The sequence below is a fragment of the Podarcis vaucheri genome, assembly GCF_965113315.1.
Source record: "Podarcis vaucheri genome assembly, chromosome: 12".
Classification (NCBI taxonomy): domain Eukaryota; kingdom Metazoa; phylum Chordata; class Lepidosauria; order Squamata; family Lacertidae; genus Podarcis; species Podarcis vaucheri.
In genome coordinates, this window is record NC_138750.1 from 50,278,086 (window position 1) to 50,298,267 (window position 20,182).

Here is a 20,182-nt window from a genome sequence, read left to right on the forward strand (position 1 = left end):
CCAAGGCATAGGCAAACTCGGCCCTCCAGATGTTTTGGGACTACAACTCCCACCATCCCTAGCTAGCAGGACCAGTGGTCAGGGATGATGGGAATTGTAGTCCCAAAACATATGGAGGGCCGAGTTTGCCTATGCCTGGTCTTTCCCCCATTGAGCGGTAAGGGGTTTCCAAGCATCTTTGGGCGAACACACATTTCATCCTTTGCACAAATGAGAATTGTTGACAGTTCAGGTTCCCATTCATTCATGTGGAGGATTATGGTGGCTTTTGCCAGACTGGGTTTAGGAACTTTTTTTTCAGATAGGAAAATTAGACTCGGAAGGGACAATGAGGGCCGTCTAGTCCATGAATCTATTGCCCAAGGTGGGCCTCTAACCAAAAACCCTGAGATTAAGAATCTCATGCTCTACTAACTTGAACTATCTTAGGCCCTATACTTGTATTGAGATTCCCTGTTCAGGCTTTGTGCAAGGGCTGAGTCAACTCACAGGGAGGCTATTTCAACAGGGAGTAAATAGGTGGCGTGAATGGCATCGGCAGATCACCATAGACAAGCTTGCCTCCTCACGCACTCTTGAAATCACCCTTTCTGCTATTGACAGAGATTGACCTCTACAAAAGCAAATTTAAAGCACCCCCATATATATATATATATATATATATATATATATATATATATATGCAGGTTTTGGTGTCTTCGGGTGTCTTCCCGTGTAAGAGTCGGGGTGTCTGTGCGACGTTTCGACGAGGTCTCACTCGTCATCTTCAGGCTGGTGCTTTCGGCTTCTTGTTACTGGAAGTAACAAGAAGCCGAAAGCACCAGCCTGAAGATGACGAGTGAGACCTCGTCGAAACGTCGCACAGACACCCCGACTCTTACACGGGAAGACACCCGAAGACACCAAAACCTGCATTCCTATACCCGTGAAAATCTACGAAAGCATATATATATATATATATATATATATATATATATATATATATAGCCATTTTTATGGGATGTACTACTGTGTGTCTCTTGAGGCTACAACAAAACAGCTTTCCTTTTCAGCATGCCATCGTCTGGTCTTTTGGTACAGATTTCCAGTCGTGCTTTTAACAAATCTTATATCTTTGCAGCGTTTATTCAGGACACCAGTCTATTTTGATTCCTCCCTCAGAATTGGAGACCACGCCTGCTCTCTGGCTTCTGGCTGTGAGTCAGTACAAAGTGAGAGACACCTTTTGCTCTTATTCCGTCATGGAGCTATGTACCAAGGGTCTTGGTTCGCAAACGGAATCTCTGAAGGTGAGGAACCCAAGCACTCCCTTTCCCTTTGCCTCCTTGCTTTTTTGTAGGGTTGACGCGGCAGCATACGTATGAGCCGAATGCGTTCAGTGAGAAGAAATGAGTCGAGGAGTGAAGTGAGAAAAATCTTCGAAAGAGCGAATAGAATAATTCCTCTTTGCAGGAAGTTTCTCGCCTGCTGTTCCCTGGTTATTTTCATAGCACAGGGTTTCAAAGTACTGTATTTTTCACTCTATAAGATGCACCAGACCATAAGATGAACCTAGTTTTGGGGAGAGGAAAACAAGAAAAAAAATATTGCGAATCTCAGAAGCCAGAACAGCAAGAGGGATCAGTGCGCAGTGAAAGCAGCAATCCCTCTTGCTGTTCTGACTTCTGGGATAGCTGCGCAGCCTGAATTCGCTCCATAAGACGCACACACATTTCCCCTTACTTTTTAGGAGGGAAAAAGTGAGACTTATAGAGCAAAAAATACGGTAAATGAACTAGGTAGTGTTTACCTTTGCCCTTTCTGCCCTGCAACTGCACTGCGGCCACGCTTGTTTTATTTTGACGATTAAATTTTTATTCAGTTTTTCTTTTACTTATATTGGTTACAACATAATTACATATTTACACTTTTGGAACCTCCACCAGCACCTCCCACAATCATCCATTGTTTTTATTTTCTCGCATTTTCCTATATAGTATTGCTAGCTTACTATTAGTTTACACCTCTATAATTCTATCTTGCAATATTCCTTACAGTATTACAAAGTCTCTTTGAACGCTTGTGACCACACTGCAAACCCCCTCCTCACACCAGCAATTAGGCTTGGAAAAAGTAAAGCATAATTGAAGTGTGTGAGATCTTCCTAGACAGGTGTAATCTCTACAAAGGTCACCCCAACAGTTTTTAATAAAACTTTTTTTTAAAAAATACTTTACTGGACCCAATAGAAGACATTTCTTTCCAAGTCTCATCGCAATGAGGAAGGGGCAGTTTTTGGGGCTGCAGCTTAGAGAGACGGTCCAGCCCTTTCTTCCCTAGTTGTCCCCCCCGCCTCTGAAAATGTCCATCTCCTATTCCAATTTTATTGTACTAAATAGAAGGAGACTTTCAAGTCTTAATTGCAGCATAGGGTCATTTGACTGCTCCCAAAACCACTCCTCCACCATGCTGCAATTAGCTTTAAAGAACACTTCTGTAGGCTCTGCTATATGACTCATTCCGTATCAAGTGATCGAGCTTTCTTTTACCTCTTGTCATCCAGTTTTCTTAATGTTTTGTACACTTGTTCAATGATCAAAACCAAGTTTAAATCTGAAATTGTAATTTTTTTATCTCATCCCGTTTGTGAGTTATGAGGGTTTGAAATTTCAAAAATAAATAAATGACAGTTTGGGCCTTGCCAGACTACACAAAAACTTTAAAAACTCAGCTCAGAATTGAGATATGTCAAAACTAAAAACACCAATCTCATCTGAGCTTCATGGGCTTTAATATATGTCACATGATGGATTTACGTTAAATTTTAAATTTAAGTTACAAAATTGAAAAATGTAAAAAAAAATAAAAATAAAAAAATTATGTGATTAGAAATTTCCCAAAAATGTATTTGTTATTTAATATTTCTAAGAGCTACCTGCAAAATTTCACCTTGGCATCTCAATGGGATCACATTAGAAAAAAAATATTTTGCACATACATGTCAGTCTTAATGGGTTCTATTTAGGATAAATGGGTCTTCTTGGAGTAAAATATAACAGAATAACCAAGACTTCAAACTATAATATCAGTTACTTCAGGCATTTCTTTAGAAAGTTATTCCATTAAAATGTATCTGAAAAGCTAGTTGGGCTTTTCTTTTAAAAATATGTTCCAAAGCCGAGTAATGGTCATCTTAGAGGCACTTTTCTCTGTGGAAGCACCCAGATTGTGGATCTCCCTGCCTTGAGAGACTCTCCTTCCTTCCCATTTAGTAGTTTTTGCCATTAGGTGAAAACAGGGGATTCTCTGATTCTATATTTGTTATTTTGGTGATTTGCTCAGATGCTGTCTGATCATTTTCTTGAATTGTAAACTATTTTATTTGTATTATTTGGTGTGTTTTTAAGGTTTTAAACTGATTCAAAAAAAATTGGGAGTGGGAAAACAAGGGTAAAAGTTCAGCCAATAAATGAACTCTTAAGATATTAGCAGCAATAATTGATTCAATGAATGTTTTGCAGTATCCTTTAAACCACATTCGTCCCTCTTAATTTCTGAGGCCTGTTTTTGGCATCCTTTAGAACTGATTATGTGCAAAAAGGAACGATCTATCCAAAAAGCAGGAAGATATAGAGCGCAGCCCAGAAAGTTCTACTTTCCAACAGGTGTTGCCCATGGAGGGGAACAGATCCACGAAATTGTGAAATCAGTTAAGAAATGAGGTTCTGTAGGGAGGTGGCTTCCAAGAACAATCCAGAGAATGGTCAGATACAGTTCTGTTGTAGTTATTCAGGTGTGGTTTTTCTAAGCTGCCTGAATGGGAGACCATGTGAGAGCCATATAGAAGCCACTTAAGGCTTATTGGACCAAGCATTTTCATATTTCTTTTAATAAAATACATATTTTGGGATACAAGCAAACCCTTGGGGGAAATGCTTATATGCCCTATCTTTACGCCCTTGTATTAATTTTAATTTAGCATCTGTTATTGGTTGATAAACTACTCTAGATTATGCTGCATCCAAATTTCCAGAATGGCCTCATTTAGATATGAGTCTGACCTATGATTATTTACCATTACAGGAGTTTGAGGTTTTGTATTCCCTTACCTCTCTGATTTCAGTTAAACACAGTTTACTGTGGTGTCCAAATCCTAAAGTGTGGTTAATTTTAACTACGGTTTCCTGAAACAAGCCAGCTTCGTAAACCATGGTTTGAAGTTGGTTTGTTTAAGAAAATCATAGTTTGGACTAGGGTTGGGAAGCCCGTTATCCTCCAGGGACTGCTGGCTTCCAAGTCCTATAATCTACAGTCAGCATAGTCAGTGGTTATGGATGAGATGGGACCTGTAGTTCAGCAACCTCAGGAAGGCTCCAGGTTTCCCATCCCTGGTTTATACAGTACTAACAGCAGTAGATGCAACAATAAACAGTGGTTAGTTAAGAGCAGCAGAAAATGCTTCCAGTCCCTTGGCCACGCTGGAGGAGGAAGGGGGGCGTACAGTTGCAAGATCACACAACACAAAGCCATAGTGTTGCATCAGAACAAGGCCAATAAAAGTATCCAAATAAAACAAATATTCCCAGACTTACAGGCAATTAGTATTCTGCTTCAATCAGCTTTAAACAGCCTTAAGTAAGTCCCATTGTATTCAGTGGTCCCTAAGCAGACCTTGAACCTTTTAATGGGTTTGTATCCCACTTTTCTAGGCGACTGTATGCAATACGACGAACAAAAGGCTACACAAAACTGTTAGACAACCTTCACTATGGGTGCAAAGTAGATTACAGCAATTTGAGCGGTCTCCACCTGTCCCTAAAAAGCTCACAATTTAGGTCACATAAATGGCTTAAGGAAATGGCAAACAAAAAAATGGCAAGTTGATGTGTGTTGTTGTTGCTCTTGCTCCCCTTATCCCAAAACAAGGCTGTTCCACAACACAGACTTTGGTCTGCTTCTGTTTCTCTCTCTCTTCCAATTCTGAGTTTTAAATTAACTCTTCCAGAACTCCCACCCAACCCCTGCAGTTTTTAAGAAAAGGTGTTCTTGAGTGGATGGTGACATTTCACCTTGCCGGAGGACACTACTCTTCCCGCTCAAAGCGCACTTGGTTCAGAAATTTCTGAAATGACCTGACTAAATGCCAACAAGCTCCCATGGGATAACTTGAGTTCTGTACCTCGTTTCCAGGCAAGGGGACTGGACCTCTCAAGAGTTCGGACGTGTGTGGTTGTGGCAGAAGAACGGCCTCGGATAGCTCTGACGCAGTCCTTTTCAAAGCTTTTCAAAGATCTGGGCCTCCACCCCAGGGCTGTCAGCACATCATTTGGCTGCAGAGTTAACCTGGCTATATGTTTGCAGGTAAGAATCTCTCTCTCCTTTCCTTACAGCAATCTTAGAAGCAACCCTTTTGAAATAAGGACATGGCGTTGTTCCACACAATACAGCTTGGTTAACCAATGCATGCCATGCTTAAATGTTCCTCTTTCATAATGCAAGAAGTGTAGTTTTTCTGTATTGTTTTTTACTGAGCGTTTTCCATAAAGCCTTCACATCCCATTTATAGCATTTATTCTGCCCCAAACTTAAAAAAGCAATGCAGCAAAAGTTTGTCTTGTAGTTCTTACATTTGTAACATATGAAAGTCAGCCTTGTTAAAGTTGCTGTAGCTGTCCTGCCAAGTGCTTGAGTATCTAAATATCTATATCTTCCTTTGTGTAGAACAGTAATTTGACAGGGGCATGATTCTCATGCACATAGCATGGACTACTCATCTTAAAATAATGCTTGCTATTGTGGCTTGTGTTGAAGGTAGAAGAAACATCTGTATTGATTCTCCAGGTAGAAATTGGCAGAAAGAATTTAATACTAATAATACTAATAATACTTAGCATTTATATAGTGCTTTGGGGCATTCAAAGCCCTTTGCATACATAATCACAGTTATTACTATTACAACCTAGCTATTGCTACCTACCTAGGTAGGTCTATGTATTTATTTCCAAACTGCAGATGTGATTCTAGCTTGCTTATGGTCACCTCATTAGCTCATGATGGAGGTGAGATTGGAAACCAATGGCTTTTTAGGCAGGAAGACAGTGTGGTGCTATTATAATCATTCTGTCTGTTCAAGCATTTCAGTTTGCCAGATGAAACTACTTCCCTTTGACCCACACTGCTCTGGGGGTCCCCCAACCTCCCCACAAGTGGATTGGGGGGGAATGGGGGGAGGAGAGAGGGGGCAGTTCCATGGTTCTAGTGGGATTTGTCACATTGGTTTCCGCCAGCAGAAACCATTTAGTTGAATCCAGATCCTTGTTTACTCAGCTCACTTGTTTTGCCACTTGAGTACAGTGGTTTGCATGACCAACTCAAAAAAATACTGTTTTGGTACCTCAGATTTCCCTCACTAGAACTAGTGAGGAAGCTAAAGTACTCATACAATATGGCTTCCACACATATACATAAACACATGCATGCTGCCTCTTCCATAAAACCAAACACGGGTGTCTGATCTAATAAAGCAATATTATTATTTTTTTAAGCTATTTTATTATAATATGACATGGGGATGAATGGCAGAAACAAGAACAGATAAGCAAGCTTCAGCTTGATGCTGAACAAGAAGAATTATTCTTAAAGAAAATGTGATAAGGTCTCATCAGTTACAAATAAAACATTCATTTGGTGGCAGTGGAGTCAAATGACCTCTCTCTGCCGCCACAACCATTTTCTGATACCTCCCCTCCTTCCATTTTGCTTTATTTGCCTACTACCATTTATTTCAGGTTCATAGGTGCATCTGTTCCTACACGTTAGTTCTATAGGTTGGGATTTTTTTAATGGGTGGAAATTTTCACCTCCACCTTAAAGCTCCAGCTCAAGAGGGAAATTGTTCAGAGGGAGCATGTGGTTCAGTCGTGACCCCAGCTTTGCCATTGCAGAATACACACCAGACATTGCATTTTGCCCTCCATGGAATGCATGAAGAGCAAAAACTGAATCAACGATATACAGTCCTGCTTTTAATAGTGTGATAGTTTTTTTTGCTATTATTATTAAAAATGTTTGCTTTTATACTAAGGACTCTCTCCAAGAAATGTCAGCTTCTTCATTCTGGGAACATTAGGCTGCACTTCTGTTTGTCATAGAGGAGAAGCATTGTTCTAACTGTGCTCTTCAGATGTACACCCACAGAAATAGATATTTCTGGCTATAACTGGGTGTTTCTAGGTTTATCTGAATGCTGGAGTTACAACAATTCCTTTCTCTGAGAAACAGTGATGAGCGAATGAACTGGTATCTTTAGCTAGATATATATTCTTGCAAGTTGAAGGGTTTTTGCTATGGAGACAACCTCACAATCATCCCTCCTGCCACCAGCCACATCACTGTGGCAAACGATATTGAACTCCGCAGCTCACTGTGGAAATAATAAATTGTTGGAGGGAGCAGCTGTTGTGTTGCAGCAAGCTGCCCTAAGCATTGCGGAGAACTTCCTCAAGCTGTTGCAGGGAGAACATTACCACCAGCCAGAACTGTCCCATTCCACTCGCCTCTTTCAACAAGCAGTACTGATGGATCACTCAGGGTGATAGATAGATCCAAAAACTGGATGGGAGCACTGTTGTGGGTTACAGTGATTGTTCCAGAGCTAGATGCACTTGCGCATAGGACCGCTATGCATCAATGTAGCTTCAGGAACACATACCGTGCAACATGCATAAGGTCTCATTTCCATTCTTGCGTTCCCCAGTGAAAGCAGCCTTCCACAGCCTGGCGTCCTCTATAGACTACAGCCCCCATCACCCCTGACCATTGGCTGTTCTGGCTGGGGCTGATGGGAACTGGAGTCCGATGACATGTGGACCATACCAGGCTGGGAAGGGTGGAATGGAAGGATTTCTGTTAGCGTGGATAGGACAGGCCTCTTGACTGAGATCGTGAAGGGACTGTACTCGGCAGAAAAGAAAATAATGGGCCACGTGAACCAGTGGTCTTCTGTGCATAAGGTAATTCCATATGCTACAACATTATTCATATGTGTAACCCCCAGTTTTCTGCACTTAGGAAGCACAGCCTGTAAATGCAGAACCTGCTTATCAAAATGAATTTTATATAGCAGCCTTGCTTCTTGGAAACAGAATATGCCCATTTATGGAAAATCCAGCATTTTTAACATGGTACTGTGCCCATGAAAGAGACAACGAGAAGAGGAAATGTGGGGCTAGGCAGTTATCAGTGTTGCTCAGAGGACAGAACTGCATCCCTTGGAACAGTGCTGACTCCCAGAGCTTTGTGTTGCCCGTCTCTGCTTTCTGTGTCGCCCCTTGTGAACTGCTTTCCAATTTGCTATCTGCAAGCAAATGTCTGCTTTGAGGGGGAGGCGTTCAAGTCTGTAGTCTGAAGCTCCTTTTCCCCAGAGGGGAGGGGGTGAGAGAATAAGATCAGCTGATGTGCTCTGGTAGAAGTAATATAAAGTGAGGATGTGTTGCTGCACTTTCGTTTGTAGAGTTTGGGTGAATAATGTCGCAGATGATAGAGGTAGAGTCTTTGAATGGAGAGAGAGAGAGAGTCTGGAACAGCCCAGTTACCATCATCCTGACAACCTTGTGTGTGAGCTGTACGACTTCAAGTATTTAGGGCAGAGTCTCATGAAATAATCAGTTATGTAAAGCCCACACCTGCAGTCTGGGGAGTTATGGTCCCAACATGGGTGTAATGCATAATTAAGAGCTAGGCCACAGTGCCCAAATAGCTACTTATCACGGTAGGTCCTTGTTAATGCCAGTGAAAAGACGTATGGCCCTGGTTATCAATTAATTTTATCATTGGGCCACAATGAAAACAAAGAGATTGTTAGCAGGCCTATCCCAACTTCCAAAACGACTTTTGCCACTGGGACCCAGCCACACCCCTTTATTTCCCTTGGGTTGGACAGTTGTGACATTACTTGGCACCAAGTTGAGGGGTTTCACCATGACTTCCTAACCTATAATGTTGATGGCAATAATCCAGAATATCTGGTGCATGTTTAGTTTATTTAAAATACCACATTCTAGACACCAGATACAGCAGAGCCTCATGTTGCATAGTCTTTCTATAGTTTAGCATTTCTCCTTTGGTAAGAGCCTATAGAAGAAGCTTCTAATTTATCCATTCCTGTGAGCAGATTGAACTTTTATGGGTGAGAGGAATAGTAAGTATATGTTCGTTTGTCATAGCTGAATAGTTCAGAGCAGCAGGCCATTGCTTAATGCCCCAGGAGAACAAGCTGTTGCCTCTGCCTTTTCCCCCTATTATTATTATTACCATTTATTATTATTTTACAAAAATAGAGGGAAACCTACGGCAGCTAACATAGTTCTTAAACTAGCTGGAACAATAATTTCCAAGCATTGTGTCGGAGGGCACAGTAAAGCAAGGGATGAGAGAACCACTGGTGTACAATGAGAAATGCATTTAAAATTTCTAAATGAAAGGCGCACATGAACCCAAATCGCTCACCCACATAAAAGAGGCTGCTCATTCCATCTCTGTATGATTCACTGTCCTGACTTTCCAAATCCACGTTCGCTGAAAACAGATAATTCGCATCTGTACCAAGGGCAGCTGCATCATTCAATTCTCGCACCGCAGAAAAACTTGAAAAAGAGCAGGTTCAGTATATAGTGACTCATACAGAAACTGGGCCAGGAGTTGGGTAACTTATTACACACCTTCAAGCTTTTCAGATGTAAAAAACGAAGTGTGCCTTTCTCATTGTAATTCAGAAAAGAAGTGTTCTTCTGCTTCTCTCTGTGGGGAACGCTGAGAAAGGCTGTAGCCTGCTCCTTGTGTTTTTGCTTGAAAGGTAGAATGAATTCTCAGGACACGCTGTTCACTAACAATGTTGTCTATGCTGTCTCTTAAATGGCTTAACTCTGTTTGTCAAAGGTTAGCAAGTCTATTACTGTCTCTTCTGTTCGCTGTACTAAAATGTTGACACCTCATTTTCTTTTTCATTTTAAACCTTTAAGCAGTATAATGGTTTAATTTGTAAGATTCCTGTATTTGACATGGTTTTTTCCTTTTATTTTACTCCCTGCTTTTTGCATTATCCTCCCTTTTTATTTTCCTCCCGACTTCCATCCCCCCCACCCCTCTTTTTTATTATTTTTCCATGTGTTACTGTCTCTCCTCCTCCCCATATCCCACCTGTTCCTGCTGCTGTAGCCACACAGGCTGGGGAAACTGGCCGAGCAGGTAGGGGATTTTTGGTGTTCCCTAAGATACCCACCTATCCACTCCTAACAGTGGGGCAGACTAGATGGGAGTCTGGAGATTTTTGTTGTCTCGGGGTGCACATTGTCAAAACCCTTTGGCGCTGGCATTTGTGTGGGACCAGAAAGGGGGAGCAGTTACCCTTTTGATCTGGACATTGTAGTCTTTGTCAAAAGTTGGTCGTTCAGCAACGTGCTTGAACGTTTAAAGCAGAAACAAAAAAACCGGTTTGCGCTTTTAGCATTCTAACTGCCTCGATTGATTTTTTTGCAAACTGGTTCTGGTCAACTATGAAAACATTTCCTAAGGTAATATTTATGGATCTACTCTTCCCCTCCCCTCCCCTGACCCCTCCATTAATGATGCTTGAAATGAGGTTCTCCGCTCGGCGCTAGTCTGTTACACTGCTGAGTATATATATATCAGCACATTGAAAACTATACCCTCTTCTGCCGGCTAGATAGGACTTGTGTCTTGTGTTGGCTTTATAACAAGCTGGAGTGACTTAGTGTGCATGTTGCCTCTCCTGTAACTCTCTCCTGCTGTCTTGGTGGTGGGATGCTGATTGGTGTTTCCAATGAATGTTACTTGTTTAGATGTCTCTTTGGTATTAGATCTGTCACAGGAAAAAGGAGGAAGTAGTATAAACTTCCGGGAAGGAATGTTGTGTTTCCTCTTTCACCCTGGCAGTGAGCCAGGCTGTGTCCCTTTTCGTATGTGCTCCCAATATGCTGGAAAAGCAATGGTTGCCGCCTTTCCGAAGAAGCTGAAGGCCTCTATGTGGATGCAAACTCCGGTTTGCCAGCATGCACTTAACAAGGGACCAATCGCAGTTCCCTGGGCTCCCTTTGCAATAGACCCTTTCTGAAAGCACATGTGTTTGCATCCTTTTTTAGGCATGCCTTGTACACTTAAAACATCCATAATAAACATACGAAGTGGCATTTGTTTGTTGGCACAGAAAGCTTTGCAGGGGCTGATGATGTGGCAGTGCACCCGGAAGCTGGTTCTGAAATCTCCTGATTTCTAATCCAAACAAATCTACCACGGACTGCAGTATTTTGTACTTGGTTGGTCCGTGTGCTCCTAGCTTCCTGTTCGGCAGAAGTCACATGTTTAGCAGGTGCTAAGGGACAAAACCCAGACCTTGGGAGTTTAAGGAATATTGTGGGGTTAAAGGGCAGGTGAGGGCAAGGTCGGTGGAAAAATCAACTTCGTGAGCAGAACCAGTGCTTCCGATTATGAAGGCTATTTATTTACTTTTAGAAGAGCTGACTTGGAAAAATAGTAAAATAAGCACTTTATTAAGATGCAGTAGGGTGGTTTCAAAAGGAACAGAATAACTGCTTATAGTTCTTCAGTCCATATCTGTTAATCTTGCATGTCCTACTCTTTAATACCACCAGTTTTTTTTAAAAAAGACACTCTTTGCATGTGCGTGTGTCTCAACAAATCCATACTTCCCACTTGACCGCTTGCTTCTGCCATTAGCAGCTCTGCGTCTCCAGCTGATTCTGCCTTCCATACTATTTTGCGAAACTCGTAGTACATGTGCAAGTTTCACTTGTTTATATTGACCCTGGTTTTCAGTAACACAGGCAACCGGAAACTTGCGTTTGCAGCCAACAGGTTAAAAAGAGTATGGCCAGCAAGGTATGGTTCGGACTCCCCCGTCACTGATTGTAACATATTCAGCGCTTTTTATCGTTTTAATAAAGGCTTTTCTTTTTTAAAAACAAAACAAAACACTTTAAGTAAAATGCACAACATCTGTTCCACGCAGAGTGCTAACTAAAAGGTTTTCTTTTGCAGGGGACATCGGGGCCGGATCCAACCACTGTGTATGTGGACATGAGGGCCCTCAGACATGACAGGTATGATGACATTTATTTATTTTTTAATGCAATGTCCGTAGCTGGAAAATGAATATACGGTTTTGGGGGGGGCAGGGGATACAAGTAAGTTTATCGTCGAAGATAGCAGTGTTGTTGTTTTTTATGAAGGCACTTAAACCACTATTACTGTACCTGTTTTTCACAGTTTTATCCTAGCTGACCAGATGCAACACTCAAGGTGACGCTTGTCACATTTGGAATCTCAATATTAATTAAAAAGTCAAATGTCACCTTATAAAGCCAGTGGTTGCATGCGTTGTAACACTAGTAATCAAACTCATCCGAGGCTTTTAAATAAACATGTGTGTGCGCACACACACACAGAGTGTTAAGTTGTGGGTGAACATATCAGACGACACAGCGATTCTTCAAACAGCTCTTGTTTATTCACAGGCCAGCACAGAACTGAACTGAAGGGTTCAGTCAGCCTGCTTATATAGAGCTCCAGTACAATGTAACTGTAACAATTTTCTAAAACTATCCAATCACTGAACGTCACTTTTGATCCCTTATTTGCATAACTATCTACAGTATCCCCCTGCTGGCCCAGGGTGAGAACTTCAGTACATAACAGAGGGAGGGAGGGAGGGAGGGAGAGAGAGAGAGAGAGAGATTTGACTTCTCCTCTAAGGCCAGAGAAAGAGAAGCGTTCTGTCTCTCAGTAGAGAGTTCAGCAAGGTAGGTCCTATATTTGACTAGGCCCGATTGCTTGGTTTCAGCAATCTGCTCAACTTCAAGGGAGGCTGTTACAGAAGCTCCCTCAAAGACCTAAGCAAGCAAGAGTTGCTTTTGCAAAAAGTGTGAAGCGAGCTGGTTCTTTTTCAGGTGGGTGGGGTATGATCCCTTACCACAAATGGGGGGGGGATTTTGTTGCATATTTTTATATGAGGTATAAAATGTGCTTTTGAGAACGCAAAAAAGTGCCACCTCGAGGGCAGATGTGAAGGACTATGCTCAACAAATGGGGGTGACAGGGGACAGCTGATTGTACCAAAAGTTTGTAAGTTAACACTGCAGAGTCTTAATGTTTATTTCATTATAAGGCTCCTTAGCAACCCAGTACTTAACCCAGCGTACTTTTGCTTATCCAAAGCCTCTCAAACTCTTCTGATCTAATTCATTGTAAAATCTAGCCAGCTAGTGCCTAGGAAAGGTATGTTGAATGCCTAAGAATGCATCCAGTTTAAGCAAGTGGTAGTTAACAAGAGTATTGACTCTCATGATAGTAGCTTCATACTTGGCACTTGACCCTGAATGAATTCATTAGGCGTTAGCTTTAGAATTGCAGCATCTTTTGTTTAAGGTGTTTACTTCATTCTTCCCCGAAGTTAGCGAAAACTGTCATGAAAGACGATGTGAAGCAATGCTGACATTACATTCCGTGAATTATAATTCTCTTCTCACGGATGGTGAGAGATGTCAGCTTGGGAGAATGGTCTATTATTGCCTCTCTTTTACTGAGGGATTGTGTGTGTGTGTGTGTGTGTGTGTGTGTGTCTCCCCCCCCCAAAAAAAAAAACTTTGATCCACTTTGCTTTCAGGAGCAAAACATCATACAAAGTGCTTGGTGCAGTTTGGAAGCTGAAATGTGGGGCGGGACAGGCATTAATAAATTTCGATGTGGGAAATGGGTTTGCTTTGCGACCCACCACCACAGAGTGTCTACTTGTGCGACTGCAGTTATGATTAAGCTGTGCCACGATAGCTGGGGATAATTATATGTGTTTGCTTAGATAAGTGTTTCAGCAAGCATGTTAATTATTTCTCCGTTCTAGTGGTACAAGCCCCCCACACACTTAAGGAGCAGCTCAGCATTTGTTTGCTTAGAGAAACTTTCAAAGAGTACCCCCCCACACAAGCACCTGAGAGAATTTAGCAATCATAAGACCTCCAGGAGCAGTATAGGCTTTCTTGTGCATTGCCATCCTTGGAGAGTGGAAGGGGACCTAACATACAGAAAGGCAATAATTGCCGTAAAGAATGCAAGCCCTCTGTCCCTCCTTTTTCAGCATGGAAGGATTCCCAGTTGAAGCCACCTCTCCTGTTCTTTGCTTCGCTGTTGAGCAAAGAGTGCTGCTTCAGTGCCTTGTAGCCAGCCGATTCCTCCCTTTTGAGAAATGCGCAGTTTTCCCTTCGTGGCCCTTTTATGCCTCTGCTATTTCTGTCTGATAGGTAAAGGGACCCCTGACCATTAGGTCCAGTCATGGCCGACTCTGGGGTTGTGGCGCTCATCTCGCTTTATTGGCCGAGGGAGCCGGCGTGCAGCTTCTGGGTCATGTGGCCAGCATGACTAAGCTGCTTCTGGCAAACCAGAGCAGCACACGGAAACACCGTTTACCTTCCCACTGGAGCAGTACCTATTTATCTACTTGCACTTTGTGCTTTCGAACTGCTAGGTTGGCAGGAGCAGGGACCGAGCAACGGGAGCTCACCCCATTGTGGGGATTCGAACCGCCCACCTTCTGATTGGCAAGCCCTAGGCTCTGTGATGTAACCCACAGCGCCACCCGCGTCCCATTTCTGTCTGATAAGTTGGCATAAAGTTGGGCTGCTGTCACAGGCTGGCTGGATACTGTGGAATGGGCACTGGGGGTGGGGCTGGAGACTTACTTGTAAGAAGAGATCAGCGAACTGGGAGAACCTGTAGCAGCCAGAAGACAAAAGTCAGAGCCAGGAGAAGCTGCAGAATTGGAGAGCAGAAAACAGGTGCAAGAGGATGGGGAGAGAGAGATCAGACTGGTGGAGGGTCAAGGATTCCCTCCTCCTCCTGCCCCCACCTCTCCTGCTCCACTGTCTCCCAGGACCAGAAGAGGACTGAAGTGGGAGGAGCAGAAGGTGACATGCAGGTGGAGTCTTTGCTTGCTTGCACACCGCTCAGATGGGGGAGATGCATAGGTCAGGGACCTGTTGTGGCAACTGCCTCATCAGCTGTACAGTGGTACCTCGGGTTACATACGCTTCAGGTTACAGACTCCGCTAACCCAGAAATATTACCTCGGGTTAAGAACTTTGCTTCACGATGAGAACAGAAATTGTGCTCTGGCAGCGCGGCAGCAGCAGGAGGCCCCTTAGCTAAAGTGGTGCTTCAGGTTAAGAACAGTTTCAGGTTAAGAACGGACCTCCAGAACGAATTAAGTACTTAACCCGAGGTACCACTGTACACCTAGGAGTAGTTGAGAGACATAGAACTGATGGGCACGCCTTTCCCTAACTTGTGAGTGTACTTTTGACAATAAATTTTGGCAATAATTTCTCTCTCATGCCGGACAACGCCATGACAGGTGTGCCTCCTAAACTAGCCTGCTGCCCTCAGTTACGATGGAGGACCAGTCTTGAAGTAACACTCAGCTGCTAGTCCCACCGGTTTTTGAAGACGGGTTGGGGAGGGTGCGGCCTTGTCCTTGGCCTCAGGCAGCCACATGTCTTGGACCAGCACTGGGAAGTGAATCTGAATCACGGTGGTTGAGAATATAAACTTTGTGCTCCATTGTAGGCAGGCAATGGAGAACTTGGGACACATGTTTCTTTTCAGAATACTGTAGTAGAAAATTTCTCTTCAGCCCCCCCCCCCCACTCCCCGGGCTATTGATCTCTCTTCCAGGCCGAGGGCACAGTTTGCAACTTGCTATGTGGCATGTTCAGGTTAGTAGTGCATTGCTTCGCTCTTCCCCAGTACGTCGAGCCAGTTAACGCTTTTATTGGATTTTAAATTACGTGTCTCCCATGTGCTGAATTCGGCAAAATGCATTAGGCGATGCTGGAGAGAGTATTAAATATTCAGCAAGCTACTCAGTGCTGTGGTCTTGGAAGGCAGCAAACTGCTCAGTAGGTTAGTCGGGCAGGAGGACTGTGCTGATTCCCCCCTTTCCCCCTCCTCCTTAATCCCAAGAAAATGAAGGAACGTAGAGATACGCTGCTAGTAGTGAAAGAAGCCTGTGACTCCCAGAAAAGACAACTCAGAATGCTGAATCTCATTCAGTGGCTGCAGAAGAAAAGCATTCTTTATCAAGGAAATAACGGCTGTATAAATGAGACTATTTCCTATGCATGTAACTGACTTCAAACCAGGCAGGACACCAACAGACACACACATGTAAAAATGAAAAGCAGACAAGAATACACAACGCCTTCAACCAAACAACCAACTTCCCTCAAACTCAGTTTTTAAAAATTGAGAGGAGCAAGGGGTCTTTGCAAGTACCAAGCAGTGCCGTAGCGTGGGGGGTGCAGGGGGGGCCGGCCGCACCGGGCGCAGCATCTGGGGGTTAGGGTTAGGGGGCGCAAATCCACCGGTTAGGGGCGCAAATCCATGGGTTAGGGGGCGCAAATTACTTGCCTTGCCCCGGGTGCTGACAACCCACGCTACGCCACTGGTACCAAGGTATGCGTCTGCGGGTGCCCCTGTCCTTTGAGTGCCAAGGTGTGGGCCCCCAGCAGTGCAGAGCCTGTATACAGATTATACCAGCTGCTATATGTGAGCAGTGACTTAGGCAATTCGAATACATTCTTGTAGAATTTACACCCGGGTGGCCATTCAGTAATAATCTTGTTAGTTGGAAGAAATCAGTCAGAAGAACTAGATTGCTTCCAAATTCAGGAGACTGTGGGAAGCTGATGTGCTCATTTTTGCCTGGAAACCTGGCTGCAAAGTGAGGGTACCTCTGAATGTCAGATTCTGGTGACAAATTGGGAAGTTAAGTTGTCTTCATGCTGTATTTCCTAGAGGCATAAGAGTGACCGCTGTTGGATAGATGTTTGGTTTACTCATGCGGGTTCTCCTTACATTCTTGCTTTATGTGGCGATACACAGCATTTAAGTGTGTATTTTAATTTGTGATCAGTGAATCTCCCTGGTTCAATTTGGAACAAAATTCAGCTAATAAAGCAGCCCCAAATCTTGGGAGATAGCTCGCGTTTCCCCTCAACCCTGGATCTGAAATCTGGGCCCTGGATGCTCTTCCAATGAAGAGAGCACTACAGAGTCCAAATATATCCCTGTAACTAAGTTCTTCCCATCCAGCTTACCTGGCAACAACAGTGGCACCTTACGTCTCAGGCAAGGAGGAGTTCCCAGGGCAACTGGTATCCTTACTAGCAACTTCAATGCCATGGGAAAATTTCATTTCCCTAGGTCCTTGGTATCTAGAACATTGCCATTGCAGCATACAATGCATAAAGGAAGTAGGCCAAGGGACAAACATCTGTGACCTTCAAGTGAAAGGCTGCCAACTCCCATCAACCCCAGCCTCGTTGGTGAGTTGTGGTCCACCAACCTCTGGAGGGGCCATAGGTTCCCCAACCCTGGTGCGCCATTTTGTTATTCATCTGAACCACCACCCCCACCATATACGCTTTTCACAATGCAGTTAAATATCGCAATGAACTGCCCAGCTCGTGTTACAAGCTAGGTGATGCCATTCCTGCAAGTGTGCCCATCTAGTTAACAGTAATTTTAGAAGAGATGGGTAATTTTAGAAGGAGGTGAGGGTCAGTTCAGCCCTCACAGGAGGTTATCCTTCTTAACCATGCGTGTAGCAATTAGTGTGTGTGTGTGTGTGTGTGAGAGAGAGAGAGAGAGAGAGAGAGAGAGAGATTTGCAAGGGAGGATCAAAAGTGGGGTGCTTAACCCTTTCCATGCATTACTATCCTCCCCATGCAAGTCCTCTCCACACCATTCTCCCTCCCACCCCTCCCTGTGGTGTCTGGCTGGGCTAACACAAGAAACGGGAACTTATTTGCAAGGGAGAATCCATGGGAAGGATTAATCTCCACTCTCCCCTACGTTGGTGTTTGAAAGGGAACGGGGGCTGAGCCTCCCATTTACCTTATTGCAATAGCTGCGCTCCTGGCTGATTCTGATTAATGGCCAAAGGAGTGTGGCCCATGGGAATGCAAGCTGTGATTTCGATGAGGCATGAGGCGAGGTACAAAAATGAAGGGACCTCCCCTGCCCCCAGTCAGTGATCTTTTAAGCTTTTGGTCAGTTTGAAAGATGATCCCTTTGAAGAATGGGTTGCTGCTTCGGACCTGAGTGAATCTAGAAACCTATCTACAGCGTTTCTCTCTCCTTGCATTGACAAAGAGACTGTGGTGGGCAGGATTGGTTTGGGAGTTGGAGAAGCACTCTTACGGAGTCTATTCCTCTCCCTAATTACCGGATATGATCCATGTGACCTTTTACAGCAGGGGGTGCATGAATCACATTTCAGACTTGCCTGCTCTTTTCCCCATCTGTATCATTTGGCATGCCCATGGCATTATAAGAAGCATGTGGGCGGAGGCTCGAACAGCCTCAGAAAGTGCTCAGGAACATGGCACATCAACCAAGGAAATGTGTGTGTAAAAATAGGACAGTATGAAAATAGGACAGTGAGATTTGAGGAGCAGGGGAAATAAGAAAAAGACTAAAATGAATCAAGTATTGAGGCACCTGTTTTTTTTAAGCCCATGTTGATGAGCTTTGATTACAAAATTCTGCTTGGTAATTTTGGCCCTGCATGGTTTAGAAATAGCCTTTTGTCCTGTGCATTAATTCTTAGGTTAAGAAGTGCAAACAACAAGGGCATGTACAGAGGAGTTCTGGGGTGATTCGCACCTGAGCTCTGGAATTGTTTTCCTCCTTGGGCCCACTCAATGCTCAATCTAAGCATCTTCTGGTTGGCATGAAAGAAATATCCAAACAGAAGAAGCCACAGCTATGCCATGGGATATTCTAGTATATATCATTTTAAACATGCAACTTTATTTTCAGGCTTTGTTTTCCCCCCCTCTTGTTACCTGAATGCATAAGTTAAACCTTGATATTTTGGTAGTTCTCCCCACTCTTGCTGTTTTGAAGCAGAAGAATTACAGGAGCTGCGCTCATGAATGTATGTTCTGTGTTTCACATGTCATGGGCGTGTGTGTGTGTGTGTGTGCACTGCCTACCACAAGTACAGAATTTGCAGTTCTCCGAAGGGTTTGAACTGGCCCATAATTCATTTCCTGTGTGTGTATGTGTGAATTAGCAATAACACTATTTTACAGCACTACAAGATGTCTTGTACCCTGAGCTGAAGTCTGATATCCCCCACATCCTATATGGGTTGCAATTGCAGACTTTGGGGTCTCAAATTTCAGCAGCACCCTATGTGCCGCCAAAAGTCAGCGCCCCCTGCCTCTTGTCTTCCATTCTACAGCACAGTTGCAGCGTCCACTGGAACGCCTCTGAAGCTCTGCGCCCAGTGCAACCAAACCAGTCACACGCTGTTAAATGCACTTCTGTAGGTTGCTATGCTATGAGGTGTTGAGCTGCCACCCCTTTCTGAGAGATCTGGATCTGGCAACCATCAATGGAGTTCCTAGTGCATTGAAAATTGACTGCTCTAATGTTCATTGCATTAAGCATTACATGATTGTAGTTGGCTTGCCAGCTTCCTCACCCCGAATCAAAACTTGCAGCAATGAATGATCACTCATGTGATAACTTCACTTTAATTCCCTGAAGCGTATGTAACCTGAAGCGTATGTAACCCGGGGTACCACTGTACTTATGTTGGTATAAATGGAACCCTTCTGCAAAAAAACAAACAGTGGTTATTCACAGATATTAAAATAGTTTGACTCTTTGGTTTTCAGAAGATGGTTTGAGGTTACTGTGTTTGTTGGTTTTAAGCCTGTCCTATTGTGAGTACACCTCCATCTTGGATTTTCACAGTTTTGTATAATTCATAACCCAGAACCTCCCTGCTGTGAGAACTCCTGCCTCTTCCCACATCTACCAGTCCTCCCCAGTATGTACCAAATAGCTCAATGGTACCTGCTGTGGCTACCTATTCTCCTCCTAACTGTTGGCAGAGCAGTTCTTTCCATTGCTCTCTCAGTCCAGGGACTTCCCTTCATCTGCCGTTGGAATGACATCTGCAACAGCTTTTGCAGGGGATGCTGGTTTGAGAAACCTCATGAAATCACAGCATGGATCCTCAACTGTGCAGTGGAATTTAAATATATGTTGTAAGGGAAAGGGTTTGTGACTTGGCTGACTGCACCTTTAGCTGGGGTTTTCT

The 20,182-nt window shown here is 43.6% G+C and overlaps 1 protein-coding gene across 6 annotated transcripts in view; it reads left to right on the plus strand.

The window, feature by feature from the left end:
* The window catches only part of DIP2C (disco interacting protein 2 homolog C), a 298,537-nt gene that overhangs the window by 265,865 nt on the left and 12,490 nt on the right, over positions 1–20,182 (plus strand). For 3 of the 6 annotated variants that reach the window (XM_082192146.1, XM_082192150.1, XM_082192148.1), the window contains 4 exons: positions 1,121–1,289; positions 5,170–5,340; positions 10,195–10,224; positions 12,055–12,116. In XM_082192146.1, the coding sequence (XP_082048272.1) occupies positions 1,121–1,289; positions 5,170–5,340; positions 10,195–10,224; positions 12,055–12,116 (432 nt within the window). The remainder of the gene's footprint in view (positions 1–1,120; positions 1,290–5,169; positions 5,341–10,194; positions 10,225–12,054; positions 12,117–20,182) is intronic. The other 3 variants (XM_082192147.1, XM_082192149.1, XM_082192151.1) reach the window with 1 other exon arrangement.